We start from the raw sequence: 16,601 nt of genomic DNA on the forward strand, positions 1-16,601 counted from the left end.
TAACTGCAATCTAGCGTAGGTAGCGGGCTAACCTGTTAAGAGTATGATAGTTATACTTGTACCTACCCCTAATTGGTTTCTACGTGACATCGCACCGGAACTTTTTTGACGGTAGGGTGGTAATTACATATCTACTGCCCTAACTGGTGGCCCTGCCTTGTATTGATCAAGCTGCTTTCACTCAGAAGCAGCTTTCTTCCAACTCTTAACTCCCATAATCCTCGTATCCCTGTCTACTACATCACTCCACCGACTTCTTACTCGTCCGCGGCCTCTACACCCCTCCATTTTAATCTCCATCAACTTCTTGGTGGCTCTCGTACACGCCCATCGTATGCTTAACAGTTTAATGATTCCGACAGTATGCTTAGCTCATTGTAATATATTTAGCTTTTTAAAATGTATGTTTAGGATAATTTAATAACCCGTAAACATTTTTTATTAGCTTCAAAGTCCAAACAATCGCGTAAATTCAGTTATTTCAATGTAACATAATCACTGCATCGCGATAAAGTGCCGTGACGCTAAACTCCTGGCTCTCGGCCAGTACAGTCGGGCTCGTAACTATTCGTACCTTAAACGTTATAATAATAATAACGTTAGTTTCGGATAAAATTCCATAGCTTGTGATCGCTGTAAGGTTATAAAATCATTTATTGTATTGTTATGCTATTGATGCACAAATCCTTACTAGTCCTTACAATTGTTATGAATAGGAATGTGTTTGTGTGTTAGTCCTTTTTTCACGCGCTTACTAAGCAACCAATCAAATATAAATTAAAAAAAAAAGTTTTTCGTAGGAAAATGAACGGTTCCCACGGGATTTACAAGAACAATTTTTTAAGAAATAAAAAAAATAACAATAATTAGAATAAAAAGAAATACTTAAAAGTAAACTATATACTCAGGCAATCCAATAAGAAGCAATTACTAAGCTTACAACCTATTAAAGTCCTTGAGATGAGTCAAAATAATACCGATTCGAGTGCTTTTTCTGCAGTTCGGTAATTTTAATTTATTTAAATTAGCTTGTGAAATCTTATATCATAAAGTTTGGCATAATCAGTACCAGTTTCCAGTTAACAATTTGGGTCAACGCTGCATCATCATTATCATTATTGATAACAATCAACCCACGCTGGCCGATACTTATTTGAAGATTATGAGAACATTAGCAAGAACTCTCAGAGCACATACGGTGGCAGATAGTAGGTATACAATAAGGCGCGAAGGCAGTATTTAAAAACTGTACTAAACTATATTTAACAATATTTTTTATGAGATACTAGCGTACCCGTATTCATTCTCTTCTATTCTCTTCTCGAGCGGGTGAAGATCATTATCTATACCCATGTTTACGCAACAATAGAATATAATCATAATAAATAAAAGCTGTATTTGACAGTTTGACAGTTCAAAAATAGGAGTGCTCCGATCGTCACCAAACTTTACAGGATTACTCGCCAGGTCAATCCGGAGATTCCCCGAAAGTTTCATTGAAATCGGTCCAGCCGTTTCGGAGCCTATACGGAACATACCCACACACTCTCTCTTTTATATACGAGTATATAGATCAGAGACAGAAAGACAAAAAGCCTCTCCCTTTGGGAAGTTTTGCCCAAAATCACATCGTTGGTTGGGTTGGTGATCGCAGTAGATCGTAGTAGTAGTATGGAGGACGCTGCTGCCCGTTCCCCGTTATATTCCCTCCCTTCCCTTAAGTCACCTCGTACCACAACCGCGGGATGCAATGCTGGCAGACCATTTATGCGTAATGTGAATATATTGGCGGTTGACTGTACATTTGACCGATGTTGGCTGACCCCATTCCGTTGGAACTACACTCGATTATGTGGATTACAGCATCGAACATTGTGAGTTTCCGACTCAATATAAACTGTACAGGAATATGATGTTTATGTTATTGTTTTCAAGGAGAGTGTTAAACTTCCGTCTTAAAGATATACAAGGTTATATAGTGAGTAAGGGGGTGTGCCAAAGGAAAATTACAGTATATCTATTAATGAAATATTTCTTTAAAAAAATATCTGTATAAATTTATGCACTAAAAAACCATACTATCAGCTGTGTTTACATTGTCGCTTAGCTTACTTTCGCAAGTGGAATTACCACAATTTTCAGCATACAAATTTACATTAAAGTAAATTAAATTTTGTGTAAAAAAGAAGGATTAAAATCTTAGAGCAATAAAGCTAGAGACAAATAACTGTTCTCATATACACAACGTATGCAACGCATTATGATATCCGGGACTCTTTATATTTGTTAGCAAATCTGGCTTTGCTTTTACGTTTATTTAAAAAAGGAGTCATCGTTCATATTGACCCACATTATACATAATCTGTGGTCGATATAAGTTGGATTGGGAAATGACAGGAACCCAGATCAAAGAATAAGGATATATACAAATGTCTGGAATTAAATGTACAGAAGAGTACTAAGTACTGAAGTGACAAGAAGATCGGAGAAGATAATTAATAAAGTTAAACAAAAGTTCAAAAATTTTATGTTCGTGTTTATAATAAGTTATGCTGTAATGAGATATTTGTAAGATAAGAAAGAGCTTTCTTTTATATGAAAATCTATGTAACAGAAGCTAACTAATTTTGAATAATCCCTACAAATATGTAATGTAAATGTAGCTTTGTTTGTTACGCTTTCACGCAAAAACTACTTAACCGATCCTCATGAAACTTTGTACACATATTCTTGGAAGTGTTAAAAGTAATATAGGATACTTTTTATTCCGACATTTAGCTCGGTTCCTTTGGGAGAGGCGATGAAAGTGTTTGACGATTTTACACCATAACTCCGACAAATTATAACCGATTTTAATAATTGTTTTTGTACTATAGTGGTTATAATATGTGTTTAATTTTGCCCAAACTGTGGTTGGAGATAGAGGACAGAACTCCACAGCGGACGGCAGGAAACCCCTCATTTAAGGCTTAGCGATACTGATTACTTTATTTTTTTTTTAGATCTACAGCTAAATTTAATGCCACATTAAAAAAACTAAATCAAACGCAGACGAAGTCGCGGGCAACAGCTAGTATATATATATACTCGTAGGTATATCCAAAAATATCTTATCTTTGCGGAATCAAAGGTTTTGTTGATATAAATTGCAAATTATATTTTAAAAAGATATCTCTCTCCGGGTGTCATGGCCGTACTCTGGAACGTCATAGGAGCTTTAGTATGTCCTTGTTCCATACCTAAAGATTATTAAATCTCTATATTCGATTTTAAATATAAATGCGTTTTTCATAAAACTGAAGCATAAATGCTTATGCCTAGATAAATTTAATATTCTAGCGATTTGTTGTTATTGTAATCACGTCTATTTACGTTGCAAGACATGGGACAAGTGTGCACACCGATTCTCCCACGTAACGTCGCTTAAGTTTCGTATGTGAGACCAGCCTGTCTCTAGCTTTATTCACACACGCGCTCAAACGTACATACATATACGAGTAAATGTGACCTGTTGTCAAGTCATTATAATTAGTTAGGGATGTAATGTATTTAAAGGTTACTTTTATATGAAAGCTGAAATGTAATGTAGAAAACGATTGGAATTATAATAATCGTGGCGTGGCGACCATGTGGAGTTCTAGTTCGCTCTGTGAAAGTTACGCGGTTAGTATGCAGGTCGTTAGTCAATTCATTCCATTTAGCAGATGACAGTAATTATTTTCACTCTAGTGTTCTAAACGTTTACCATAAAATGGGGAAAATGAGAAAATGTTTGTGAGCAACATTCCGCGGATGAGAAGGCTCGGGGTGTTTCCACTGTTTTTGGACACAATGCACTGCATGTAATAATGGCTGATGGATGGTTATATATGTTCTTAATTATGTGTCCACTACCATATCAAACTGCATCATCACTTATCACAAGTGAGAAATTGCGGTCAGGCACTAATTTGTAGTGGCATAAAACAAACACATATATAGTAATATGAAAAAAAAAATATTTAATCCATAATGGTGAAAACATTACAAATACTAATTTTATATAATTTATCTAAAATACAGTTTTCTTTATCAATGTCATTGATGCAAAATATACTAAATTAATTGAACATGGTTTAACTAAAAACTAAGCTACAACTTACGATTTTGTGTTAATATAGAAAGGTATCGTTTACATGGAGATCGTATATTGCATATTGCCGTGCGACGTGCACTGACCGTGACAGACAGAACACAATGCAGTAGAAAATTCGAAAATCCCATTTGGCTGCATCTCCGCTACACGACGTGGTCATACTTACAGACACACCGAGCTGAATCTTCGGTAGATTTATGGCTCCAATAACTACTAGCAGCATACAAGATTCATTGCCAGATATCACTCGCATGTCTTTGCTTTGCTGTACGGAAAATGTTGCTTACGGTTTCCATAACCAAGATCTTCAAAGAGGGTAGGTATCAATAATTGGACGTTGAAGATGGTACGATGATGATATTAAATAAAGTATTTTTTATTTCATCCAAAACCTACCTTTACCTTTTCTAAGGTAGAAGTAACAGAGTATTTCAATTTTCAAGTAGATATTGTAAGTCCTTTCCGATGGTTAACGCTACCGGGGCTTTATAAATTCTCTCCAGGTAATATATTAAAATTTACAACCCTCGACCAATCGCACGTAACAAAAAGATATTGGGAGCATATCTGGGCAATAAATAAACTTTTTGTCCGCCACGACAGAACGTAATTGGTCACGCCAAAATTTATAGATGGCGCCACTATATTGAAACACGATCGGATTAATGAGTTTCATTCGGGCCCGGCCTCGGACATTGCCGTCACATAAATTGTCCCAAAAAGGCCAAATTAAAATTTCTCAGTTCCGATAAAATGGCTACGGAATTGCGAATATAGTTTTACTGAATTGCTATTAATAGTTGTTTTACTTCGAATTTGGTACGAAACAATTTGCGTTCAGTCTATTAGGGTTTAAAAGCTTTTATTTTAAGCGATCAAACTCTTGTTAATACTTTACTGTTAGTTAGACTATCTTAGATACTTGTAAATATCCGACGATCGCACCGAACTTTAACCCTCGTGAAATTAATCTTTAATCCCGTAGGAATCCCTTGTTTTCCCGAAACAAAAAGTTTTCTATGTTTTAAACTAGGACAGGAAAGTTAGATGGACCATATAAATTTGCTGTGGATATAAATTTATCATCTAAATACATCCAATATTTTTCCCACAACTGAAAAATGTTTGTGTGATGAACATGAATGTTTTTCAGTGTCTGGGTGTTTATATGCATAGTATATGTATTTATGAATATAATTCATAAAAATATTCGTCAGGCATCTTAGTACCCATAACACAGGCTACGCTTACTAGATGACGATGTGTGTATTGTCGTAGTATTTTTTGGTTTATGATGATAATGACTTTTAATTTTAACATGTCTATTTGGTTTAATTTAACATAACTTCCTTGAAGCCGGATAGACTTCAAGGATAAAGGGTATTTGTACGAAATTGTATCATATGCTACTTTTTTTGTGTGATGTGAAATTGGATATATTTTTTGCCAAATTTTAAACTAACCAAACTAACGATTTCGAATGTCATTTTAGTTGAATTATCCAATAAGCTTTGTGAAGTATGTAGAATAGGGGATGTGAGTGTGCTTAAGCAAAATTTTACTCATGTAATGTAAGAAATAGTATGAAGTGGTTCCGGGCGCCATACTGTGGGTAGGGCCTAAAATTGTTATCTACTGGATTGATAAGAATTCACAGATTGTATCCGGAGGCCACGCCTCGGAAATAATTGATAATATTCGTTAAAGCCCTCCAACTAATTGATCATAATCGTGAACGCCAATTGAGCAAACAATGGAGCAGTGTGGTCGGTCAATAGATTCAATACATATCCTTTTGAAAATTTAATGTATGTTCACAAAATAATATCTAAATTGAAGAGAAAATGTGACGTCAATAATTTGAACATTAGAAGCAAAAATAAACTTGCATTCTAATATACTTGACTACAATAAGTAATTCATTTAAAGGAAATTTTATACAATTTTACAATAAACTATCAGCTGATATCTTGGAGATTTCTCTTATAAAGTTCAAAGTTTGTATTAAACGTAAGCTTAAAGGAAAGTCCTATTAAAGTATTAAGGACTATGTCAACGATAAAAAAAGTTGGGTGTAAATTATTACTCTAACCAGGTAGCTTTTTATAAGTTGACGAATTTAGTTATCGGCATCAACTCACTTCTATGTCATACTTTAATATAATGTACGCATCAAAAGTGCCAGTCGGTTTGGCTATTTGAATAAAGAAATATATGGCTTTGACTTTAAAATTCTCTCTCGTATGAGGGAGGAGGCCTGTGCTCAACAGTGGGACTTTAACAGGCTGCGGAAGACTATCGTGATAATACAATAATAATTATGGCCGTTAAATCAAATGTTTTTGTGTGGTCAATGAATCGGCAACCTATCGAAGTGGTATCTTCTTCTCTCTGGGCAGTTTCCGCATGTAAGCGCTTCGCTTGTTGTACGTAATCGAAGTGGTATAGCTATGTAACCTCTTGCCTCGGAAAGAACGTTTAAGCCAGCGGTTCCGAGCGTTATGTCATTAGCGCGTTGTGGGTCTTAGCTATAAATTCCCCCAGCAGTGGGACATCGATAGGATGATAGTCAATTACAAGAAACAACATTCGGTGGGTGGCACGGATTTACTATACGACTGGAAGATGTCGTAGAGCCATCATGGCGGGGTGCCAAGCGCGCGGATCTTGGCAAGTGTCGCCCTATCGCTATGTGTCGCTTCACAACTAACGCTGTTTTATATTTGCTTGTTTGTGAACACAACAAGAATATCTACAATAGGACAAATGTTTATGTGACAATATACTGTATTTGTCGTAAACGAGCGGTGATTGGTTAACACTTCGGCATTCTTCCAGGGGATTCAATAATTATTAAAGAGTTAAGACCCATCACGCTGCTCCAATGCGGATTTGCGGCATTTAATTACATATGAGCTCGGAACCGATGGCTTTATAGTTTTTTTCCAAGGCAAGAGGTTGGCCCCTTGGTTACATAACTTTTCGGAGTTAGGTGCGTTTTAAATTTAAGATATTAAATGTCGATGTAGGAAGACATTCTTTTACGGATCTCCTTATTGAAGAAAGAAAGAAGTGAAAAAGAAACTGACTGTAATTGCTTAGTCATCATCATCATCATCATCATATCAACCTATTACCGGCCCCCTACAGGGCACGGGTCTCCTCCCAAAATGAGAAGGGGTTAAGGCTATAGTCCACCACGCTGGCCCAGACAGTACCACAAAGGGCACTGCTGCCCCTTAGTCACCTCGTACGACTCTCCCGGTAAGAGGAGGGGTGGTGACAACTGTATTCTGAACTGCTGTCAAACAGTAGACTAGTAATGAAGTCCAATTAGCAGTCGGATAACGTTATATTGTACAGAAGCAGGCGTTACTTTGCGGAATTTCATCATATTTTGCTATACTAAGCGAAATGCAGGAGAATCTGTACGGTGCAATTTATAATATCTTCAATCTTTATAATCCACAACAAACAGGTCTTCCGTTGTGTAATCTTTACGCACGTTTCGCTTTCACACCGGAGCATCCTCAGGAGATGTTGACTTTACAATAAACTAGCAGTTGTTCATTGTAACGGTCGATTGGCGCAGTGGGCAGCGACCTTACCTTCTGAGTCCAAGGCCGTGGGTTAGATTCTTACGATTGGAAAATGTTAGTGTGATGGGCATGAATGTTTTTCAGTGCTGGGTGTTTATCTGTGTAAGTTTTTATGTATATTTTCCATAAAATATTAATCAGTCGTCGTAGTACCCATAACACAAGTAACGCTTACTTCGGGTCTAGATGGCGATGTCTGTCGTAGTATATTTATTTAACTATAAAGAATGAAGAAATTATAAATTGCTACGTACAGATTCTACTGCTTTCCGCGGAATATAGCAAATAAAGCTTAATGTTCATGGATGACGTTATGTAAACATAATGTTTGGCGCAGGCATGTGCGTGAGTCGTGTGCCTACGCGCGGTGACGAGAATAGCTCGGTCGCGAACTGATTATTTCTGAAACGCGATACGGCCGGTATCATGGGTATACCTAGGAGGGGGCAGGGGAGGGCAGCTGCCCCCCCTTGAAATCTCGCAGAAAATGTATCAACCAACGCTAATCACTAAGCAAGGTTTAAAAGGGGCCTTTTATGCTAACTTTTAAATAAACCGCTCAGTAGACATGGGCAAAATGATCGGTGCTATTGGCATAAAATAAAACCGCGCAGTGAGCAAGCAGTGCAGTCGACAGCCCGCGCCGCTGTGACGATGGTCAAATTTACTTTTATTTATTTAACTACCAATAAAGCAGGATCATTTGCGGATGTTTGCACTACACACTAATGTTTCATAGAGGTGGAGGTGGACGATCTGACCTAAAATCTTACTTGCCCTCCCTACGCCAGAAGCTGGATACGCCCATAGCCGGTATGCCACTATGCCGCGTGTGCAGGGTATGCGGACTCGATCCTTCGCCAAGCGTTATGGGAATTTGCCACCGCGTGCCATCAAAATTAATTTTGATTCATTGAATCATGCTAAACCGGCGATTGTCTAGTGAAAAGTACTCCGGCCTTTCTTTTGGCGTATCGATCCCAGGCACGCACATTAAAATTTTCGATGCTATTTTCGTTTTTAATTGGATCCAGTTATGCAGAAAGCAGCCGTGTGGGCATACATTCGAATAATCAGTTGTTAATTACGGAGCCATACTAATTTTGAACTGCCGTATTTTTGAAAAGACAGCCATGTCTTCGTTTCTATTTTTACTAGCGGCGCCTTGCGACTTCGTCTGCGTTTGAGTGTACCTTAATAGATAGGATAAGGAATTTTTTAGGACTTTTAAAGTAGTCCCTACTTTGTCATATGATTTTATCGAATCTTTATCCGTTTACACGCACGCAGCATAAGCTCTCAAAAGGAAAAAAAAACACCCGATATTGAAACATTCTTCATTGGTGCTATGCTTGTATTGGTCTTAGATGGGGTATCCAACACTAAAATAATTTTTGAAATCTCACCAGTAATTCCTGAGATCATCGCGTTAAAGTAAACAAACAAACTTTATATATTAGTAATAAGATTCGCTGGCTATAATTTTCTTGGTTGTTCTTTATATTGTCTAACCGTTTTTATTAATTAGCCTGAAAACTGCAAACTCATCTGCCTGGCTTATGATTTATTGTGATTTCTACACAAATTAACCATTTTATTTTAAACAGGCATATCTATGGATATCAAATAAATCGAATGGGTACTTATACCTATTATTTATAAATATAAAACGGACGAAGAATTAATACATCCAGTGAGAAAAACCGCCGGCAATTTTCCATAATATTTTTAAAGGCGTTTGAAAAGTACCAATACGCACTTGGACAGCGTTGGGCCTAAACCCACCTCATTCTGTGAGAAGGCCTCCTGTAGTGGCCCATTGATGTTTTTTTTTTAATGGATTTAATTGACCGACCAATCAGTTTGCCCGCATGATACATCTTCATCAACCCATTACGGGTCCACTACAGGGCACGAGTCCCTTCAAGAATCATAAAGGTTTAGGCCGTACTCCACCACGCTGGCCCAATGCGGATTGGTGGACTCCACACGCCTTTGAGAATATTACGGAGAACTCTCAGTCATGCAGGTTTCCTCACGATGTTTTCCTTCACCGTTGAAAAAAAAGTGAATTGCTTAAAACGCACATAACTTAGTAAAGTTAGAGGTGCGTGCTGGGATTCGAACTCGACCCCCTGAAAGTGAAGCCGATGTCCTAACCACTAGGCTTTCACCGCTCCCATGATGATGATATTATGTTTGGCACATCTACTACGGATCCTAAATAGTAGGTACTATAGGTACTATAGGACTCTGTTTTATATCCCTATCCCTATTCCTTCCCTACTAATATTATAAATGTCAATGTAAGTTTGTTGGTTACGCTTTCACGCAAAAACTTCTTAACCGATCCTCATGAAACTTTGTACACATATGCTTGGAAGTGTTAGAAGTAATATAGGATACTTTTTATCCCGACATTTAGCTCGGTTCCTTTGGGAGAGGCGATGAAAGTGTTTGACGATTTTACACCATAACTCCGACAAATTATAACCGATTTAAATCATTATTTTTGTACTATAGAGGTTATGATATGTATTTAATATTGCCCAAACTTGGTGTAGATCTGATGAATGTGGTTGGAGATATAATGTCCATAGAGGACAGAACTCCTCATTATATCTCGAAAGGTATAAGAAAATAGCTTGAAAGGGAAAACAATATTTTAAGAAATAATAATTTAAAAAAAAACTAGCCGCTTTTTCTCTCAACTCGGGTCGACATGGTCCGCTGGCAGGTAAAGGTCGTTGAATCATCGGCTGTATTAGACGATACGCCAAACATTGATTAATTTTCAAGACCAAATCGTTTGTTCGGTTATCTCACTTTAATTACGAGAAAATAGCTTCTTTCAATAGTTTAAAGTAGCTTCCGATACGGTATTGAAGTCTCGACAAAATACTAACGCAATCGCCGTTCATAAATAGAGCATCGTTTTAGAATCATGGTGAATATCGTTCTTTGCAAGTTTGGGATCGTTGTCTTGATGTATTCTGACTTGTTGAATTCAGTATTTAATATAACTCTCAATATATTTTTTCTTTTAATGATAGACTGGAAATTTAATTGTTATTTTCAATAGATACGGAAAGTGGGGATAATAGTAAAAAAAATTATAATTTTTTATTAGTGTTTCACCTACACTTTTAAAATTAAGTTTTTTTTTTTAATATCCATATGTGTGTTAAAGGAAGATTCCTAATTAAGTGTTTAAAGCGCCTATAACTTTTTAGCTGTCTTTTTGTTTTTTTTGTGCATGACTGCCTGCTGTCCCAAATAAATAAAATAAAATAAAAAAACTCCAAAAAGTTGGAGGTGCTAAGCGGAGATCGAACTCGGTCCCACCCGAAGGAAAACCGTAGTTCTTATCACACACACGTCGGTTATCACCACTTATTTACGCATTTTTTTTTAAATTTACATACAATTATTTATATAATTTTAAACTACCTAATTATGTTGGGTGCATAGAATTGCTTAGTTATGATTTATCTATTATTGTACATTTGTAATACGTAACAATTTACAATAGCTACTCAGTGTACCTTTTTATTGTAAACATGGTGGTGAAACTTGTACAATATAAGACGAAATTAAAATGTCAACGATTTAATATAGCCAATACGAAATGCATTCAAAGTGTGAAACGCAAACGCAGCAATTCTACAATTGAAAGACTGAAATACTTCGACGTTCTTTTGAATTGAACATTTCCAGACTGTTTCAAAAGAAACCAAAGATTAGAAATCTCATAAAGCGGGGAATGTTGCAAGCGATATAATTATTTTCAGTCGCCCGTGGAACGGAAGAACTGATACTAAAAATAATAAAATGACGATCTGTCGCGAATTTACCGTTCCGCTGGAAATCTTTCGAAATATTCGCTCGTTAGAGCTGATTGGATGTTTCAAAGTGCTAACTAAGCTAATCTTCTTTTCTTTTATTTCCAATTTCATCCGGAGGCGGATTGCTCAAAAGATTCATATAATTAAGGCCCTAATGAATTTTAGCCGTAGGTACCTACCCACGTTTTTCCTCAACAAAAATAATTGATGGAAACTTTCTAATTTGTCTTTGTACTTCATCTCTTCTTGTTTCGTTATTGAATAGAAGTGGTCTTTGAAATTTTCTTTTACATTATTAAGAACTCCTATCTATCAATCTTTTTTTATCAGTCTTGTCCCTCTCATCATCTTCATCATCATCATCCCTTTACGGCTCATTATAGGGCGCGGGTCTCCCTCTCTGAATGAGAAAGGTTTAAGCCGTAGTCCACCACGCTGGCCATGTTCGGATTGATAGACTTCACACGCCCTTGCGAACATTATAGCTCTGAAACATGCAGGTTTCCTCACGATGTTTTCCTTCAACATTAAATCAAGTGATATTTACAAAACTCCGGAATGTAACATGTGCGTCCCGGGATTGAATTCGGCCCTCCCGAAAAAAAACCGAAGCCTACTAAGTTATCACCGCAAAATTTGAGGATAGAAGGAGTTCCAATACTAAAATAACTGATATACGTACAAAATTTGTGTGCTGGGCGGAAGTATTAAAGAGTAGTATACAGGATTATGGAGACTGGTATAGTAAGATTAGTATAGAGATTAGAGAAGAGTATTTGTAGAAAATATCGTCGTAAATTGTTTCTAAATACTCCTAATATTGACTGCGTGCGGACAGCCTAGAGTTTCATCCACTGGCTTATGAGGTACTTGGTGCTTGAAAGTGCGATATTATGGATGAAGATTAAATTATTCAAAATGTTCACGCCAACAAACGCCGTCATTATCTATCACAATGGTCTTGCAAGGTAAAATCTATTGTAAGATTTATTCTGATGCGTGATCTATTTCGTGTTTTACGTATAACAGCTAACGACCAGTTGTTGGCGCGAACTGAGCTATTTATAACGGAACGTGAGAGACGATGCGTCAACTTTGACGCAGTCATGACGCCAAACGCTTATGTTTTTAGATGGGAAGCATCGCGTGTGTATTGATTCATTGACAAACTGACTGCTGACGGATCCTAGACGAAATGTTACAGCTGTTGACGAGAAATTATTCTAAACATTACGGTTTGCGAGCAAGTAGCTTTTTGATACTCTTTTTTTAAATCTTAAGTTAGCCCTTGACTGTACTCTCACATCTCTGCTTTTAACTGGTGATGCAGTCTAAAATAGTAGCGGGATAACCTGTTAAGGAGTATGGCAGTTATATGTAACCCATACATCTAACCGGTTTCTACGCGTCATCGTATGGAAACGCTAAATCGTTTAGCGGCACATGTTTGTCGGTAGGGTGGTAACTAGCCAGGGCAAAGCTAGCTAGCCCAGACCAGAGAAGATTCAGAAATTGTTAATTTCCCAAATCGCCCTGCCGGGGATCTTAACCAGAACCCTGCACTTAACTCGCAGATAAGTTTGTCTCAGAAAAGCTAAGCTATCGTGTGCATCTACGTAGATAATATAGGACCGCGAAGTGTCCGGTTGATTCAGAAAGACTGATTTTACACGCTTAATATACATATGCATGTCATAAAGAATTCCTCTTAGGATACAGTCACTCTTAGTAGACAGTCAATACACACACCGCCATCTAGCCCCAAAGTAAGCGTAGCTTGTGTTGGGTATTAAGACAAATGATGAATATTTTTATGAATAATATACGTAAATACTTAGAATATACATATAAACACCCAGACACTGACAAACATTTATGCTCATCACACGAACATTTTCCAGTTGTGGGTGTGTGGGTTCCATCGAACCCACGGCCCTGGGCTCAGAAAGCAGGGTTGCTGCAAACTGCTCCAATCGGCCGTCAAAAGAGAGAGAGATTCTTTTATTTTCAGAGTGGTGTAATTGACGATGGAATTAAAGATGAAGGCATGTCTAGGTTCTATGTAAATTATATAATTGTTCTTTATAATTATTATTGATTTCTTGGGATTTTCGTAATCGCATTAATCTCACATGCCTTTGGATTAAACTTATATAGTTAGGGGCTGAATTCTGGAACTTCGTACGTACCTCAGATAAAACATACCTATGTCCTACTATTGTACTATTTTTTTGACGTTTGATTTATGTGCACATTGATGAAAGCACATGTGAGTTTTCTCTCTTTTCTCAAGATTTTATTATGTTTTAAGATACTTTCATATGGCCGTGTGCTTACAAAGTAGTGTGAGCTGGTGAAAATTCGGTGTGCTAGAGGACATATTCCATATTTTGCTAGACTGTGTTCGGAATAAATCGATGAGTCATAACTTTTTTAGCGTATATTTGAATTAAATCAAGTATGTAATACTAAAGTAAAGCAATAAGTTAAGAATAATTTTGCGAGTTTAACAGAGCATTGTGGCATTGGCGACAAACATTTTAAAACAAAGATAAAAAAAAAAGAAAATCGGCATAGTCACGTTGATCGTTTGGATGTTTATGGTCATAAATAATACTCCGATGTGATGTGATATAATAAAACACGCGTGGGATAAGGGTGGCTTATTGCTATTGGATTTGTGTTACGAGATCATAAATTTCTTGTACCTATACCTCCGTATCGAACTATTATAAAATGACAATAATTAAAGTATGAAAGTCTTGAAACCCCGAGAGCGGAAGGTCGCGACCTTGACTGTAGTGCAGCGTGAGAAATTTCCGATTGCGGTCAAGTTTTAAGCAATAGTTCAGCTTGGGACCTCCGCTCAGTCGCCCCAGCTACTACCAGGTGACAGCCCGTTCAGAAACCGCTCCGCGATGGCTTGGCCGCTGCTTTGGCTGCTTCTGTGCCTACTATCTGTCGCTGGTAAGTATACAAATTTCATTATATATGTTTTTCTAGTTTTCTTTAAGTAACATATTGTTAATCTACCCTGTGTGATCTGTAACTTTTTTCAAATTTAGTCATGTAGACCGTAACACAGGCACTTATGAAGCGTTCATACACTTAGAATGTTACACTAATTTGTTATTAATGGTGATAACTGCATTTGTTAACTTAAAACTAAAACTAGGAGGGTTCCAAACGCGCCCTGGTCTAAAAAGAGCCATCACCATCTAACAGTCGAGTTAATGTTGAGCTATGAAGCTAGAGCAATTCATACCTAAGCTTTTTATCATACATGTTTTTGTTTTTGGATATATGGGCATATAGTATTTAACGCTATCAAGTGATATCTTATTTAAAAATATTAGTGATTTAAATAGAGATTAAGATAATGAAAAGTTTTTTGCAACGAGAAGGTAGAAATACGTCCCGTAGGAGAAGGTACGTGAATCTTATTCAATACAAGCTTTTAATTGAAATTCATATATTTCAAGTAGGCCTAATATGAGCACTTTTGAAACGTCAAGTATGTCTCTTTGTAGTGACTCTACCACCGGTTCGGAAGGCAGATTCTACCGAGAAGAAGCCGGCAAGAAACTAAGTAGTTGCTCTTTTCCAACATCGTTTTACAATTTAACAACCTTTGTTTGTGTGTGTTCTTACTCATTCCATGATCGTCCGCTTGTATCATCCAATCTTGTCATATTATGCTTGCCAGTTAATTTAGGTAACATAAAAATTATCTAACATTGGCTTGCACGTTATTACATTTGGTTAGCACAGAATGCAACAAATAAGACTCACGTAATTAAAGTTTAAAGTTTAAGAACTTTAATAAACTAAAAGCTTGAAAGTTTAGGAATCTTTTGCACAATCTCCCGATAAGCTTCATCGGGTTAATAAATTTGTCGTTTTAATAGTTTCTGAGGGTTTTGTATCGGAAATCTGTCAAATTTATCCACCAGCTATAATATTTAAGGAGATTAACAAGATATTATATCCATACAAAGATAAATGTTTAAGAATCTGTATCAATTAAAGTGGGAAGTCTATGAATTCAAAGTTGGTGCATTGAGGTGGACCGTATTTCTTTCTTTTCTATTACATGTAGTTAGTGACAGGGCGGGCGATGCATGTAGCAATATATTTGAAGTGAAAATTCTGTAAGAAGTTAATTAAAAGTACTAAAACATAGAACATTGTTCACGGGTTTGGGTCTAGATATCGAATTAAGACGTGACCCAGACTTGACCTGGCCGTGAACCGCCCGTGACACATTTAGGAATTGACCTTGAGCGTAACAAGCCAACGAGCATATGAACATAAACCAAAGAAGTATCACCCCTTGTAGTCACAATCACACTAGGGTTATTTTAAAATAGTTTGTTTCAATCATGTAAAAATATTTCAATATAAGAAAGCTACTCGACACGCATATTTGTAGATCTCCAGGAGGCGGCAGACGGGGATTGCTGTGCTGATGATGCACAGGAAAATCAGGTCACCGCTACCGAGGACGAGTTACAGGATGTGGAGCTGGAAGCGGCGTGTCCTGAGCTCAGTGGGCAGATCATTGGAGGCAGACCCAGCTCGGTGACCAGGCACCCTTACCAGGTGTCCATGGTGATAAATGGGAACTCCTTCTGCGGAGGATTTATTATCAGCAGGGACTACATTCTCACCGCAGCGCATTGCGTACAAACGTATGTATTAGAAGCTCATAAGATGTGTATATATAACTCTATGCCAGTACATTATTCAGTGGTCCCTACGACATTCTACTATGAATTAACTAGTTGTCGTTCCTGGTCCCAAAACCGATATTTCTTTTGACAGCCGATTGGCACAGTGGGCAGTGACCCTGCTTTCCGAGTCCAAGGCTGTGGGTCCGATTTCCACAACTGGAAAAATGTTTGTGTGATGAACATGAATATTCATCAGTATTCTTAACACAAGCTACGCTTACTTTGCTAGATGGCGATGTGTCTATTATAGTGATATATTTATTAACGTATTTGATTTTATTTGAACATA

The 16,601-nt window shown here is 37.1% G+C and overlaps 2 protein-coding genes across 4 annotated transcripts in view; both read left to right on the forward strand.

The window, feature by feature from the left end:
- Positions 1-16,601, forward strand: part of LOC120623846 (beta-1,4-glucuronyltransferase 1) — a 33,498-nt gene that overhangs the window by 10,382 nt on the left and 6,515 nt on the right. Inside the window, exon 6 of one of the 3 annotated variants that reach the window (XM_039890114.1) lies at positions 13,891-13,936. The exons of the other annotated variants lie outside the window; for them this stretch is intronic. Within the exon in view, the coding sequence (XP_039746048.1) occupies positions 13,891-13,923 (33 nt within the window). The 3' untranslated portion in view covers positions 13,924-13,936. Of the gene's footprint in view, positions 1-13,890; positions 13,937-16,601 lie in introns of those variants that run through there. 3 annotated transcript variants of the gene reach the window in all.
- The window catches only part of LOC120623847 (trypsin-like), a 29,878-nt gene that overhangs the window by 9,898 nt on the left and 3,379 nt on the right, over positions 1-16,601 (forward strand). Inside the window, exons 2-3 of the mRNA XM_039890115.1 lie at positions 14,355-14,546; positions 16,012-16,270. Coding sequence (XP_039746049.1) covers positions 14,498-14,546; positions 16,012-16,270 — 308 coding nt within the window. The 5' untranslated portion in view covers positions 14,355-14,497. The remainder of the gene's footprint in view (positions 1-14,354; positions 14,547-16,011; positions 16,271-16,601) is intronic.

The sequence above is a fragment of the Pararge aegeria genome, chromosome 5 (genome assembly GCF_905163445.1).
Source record: "Pararge aegeria chromosome 5, ilParAegt1.1, whole genome shotgun sequence".
NCBI classification, from domain to species: Eukaryota; Metazoa; Arthropoda; class Insecta; order Lepidoptera; family Nymphalidae; genus Pararge; species Pararge aegeria.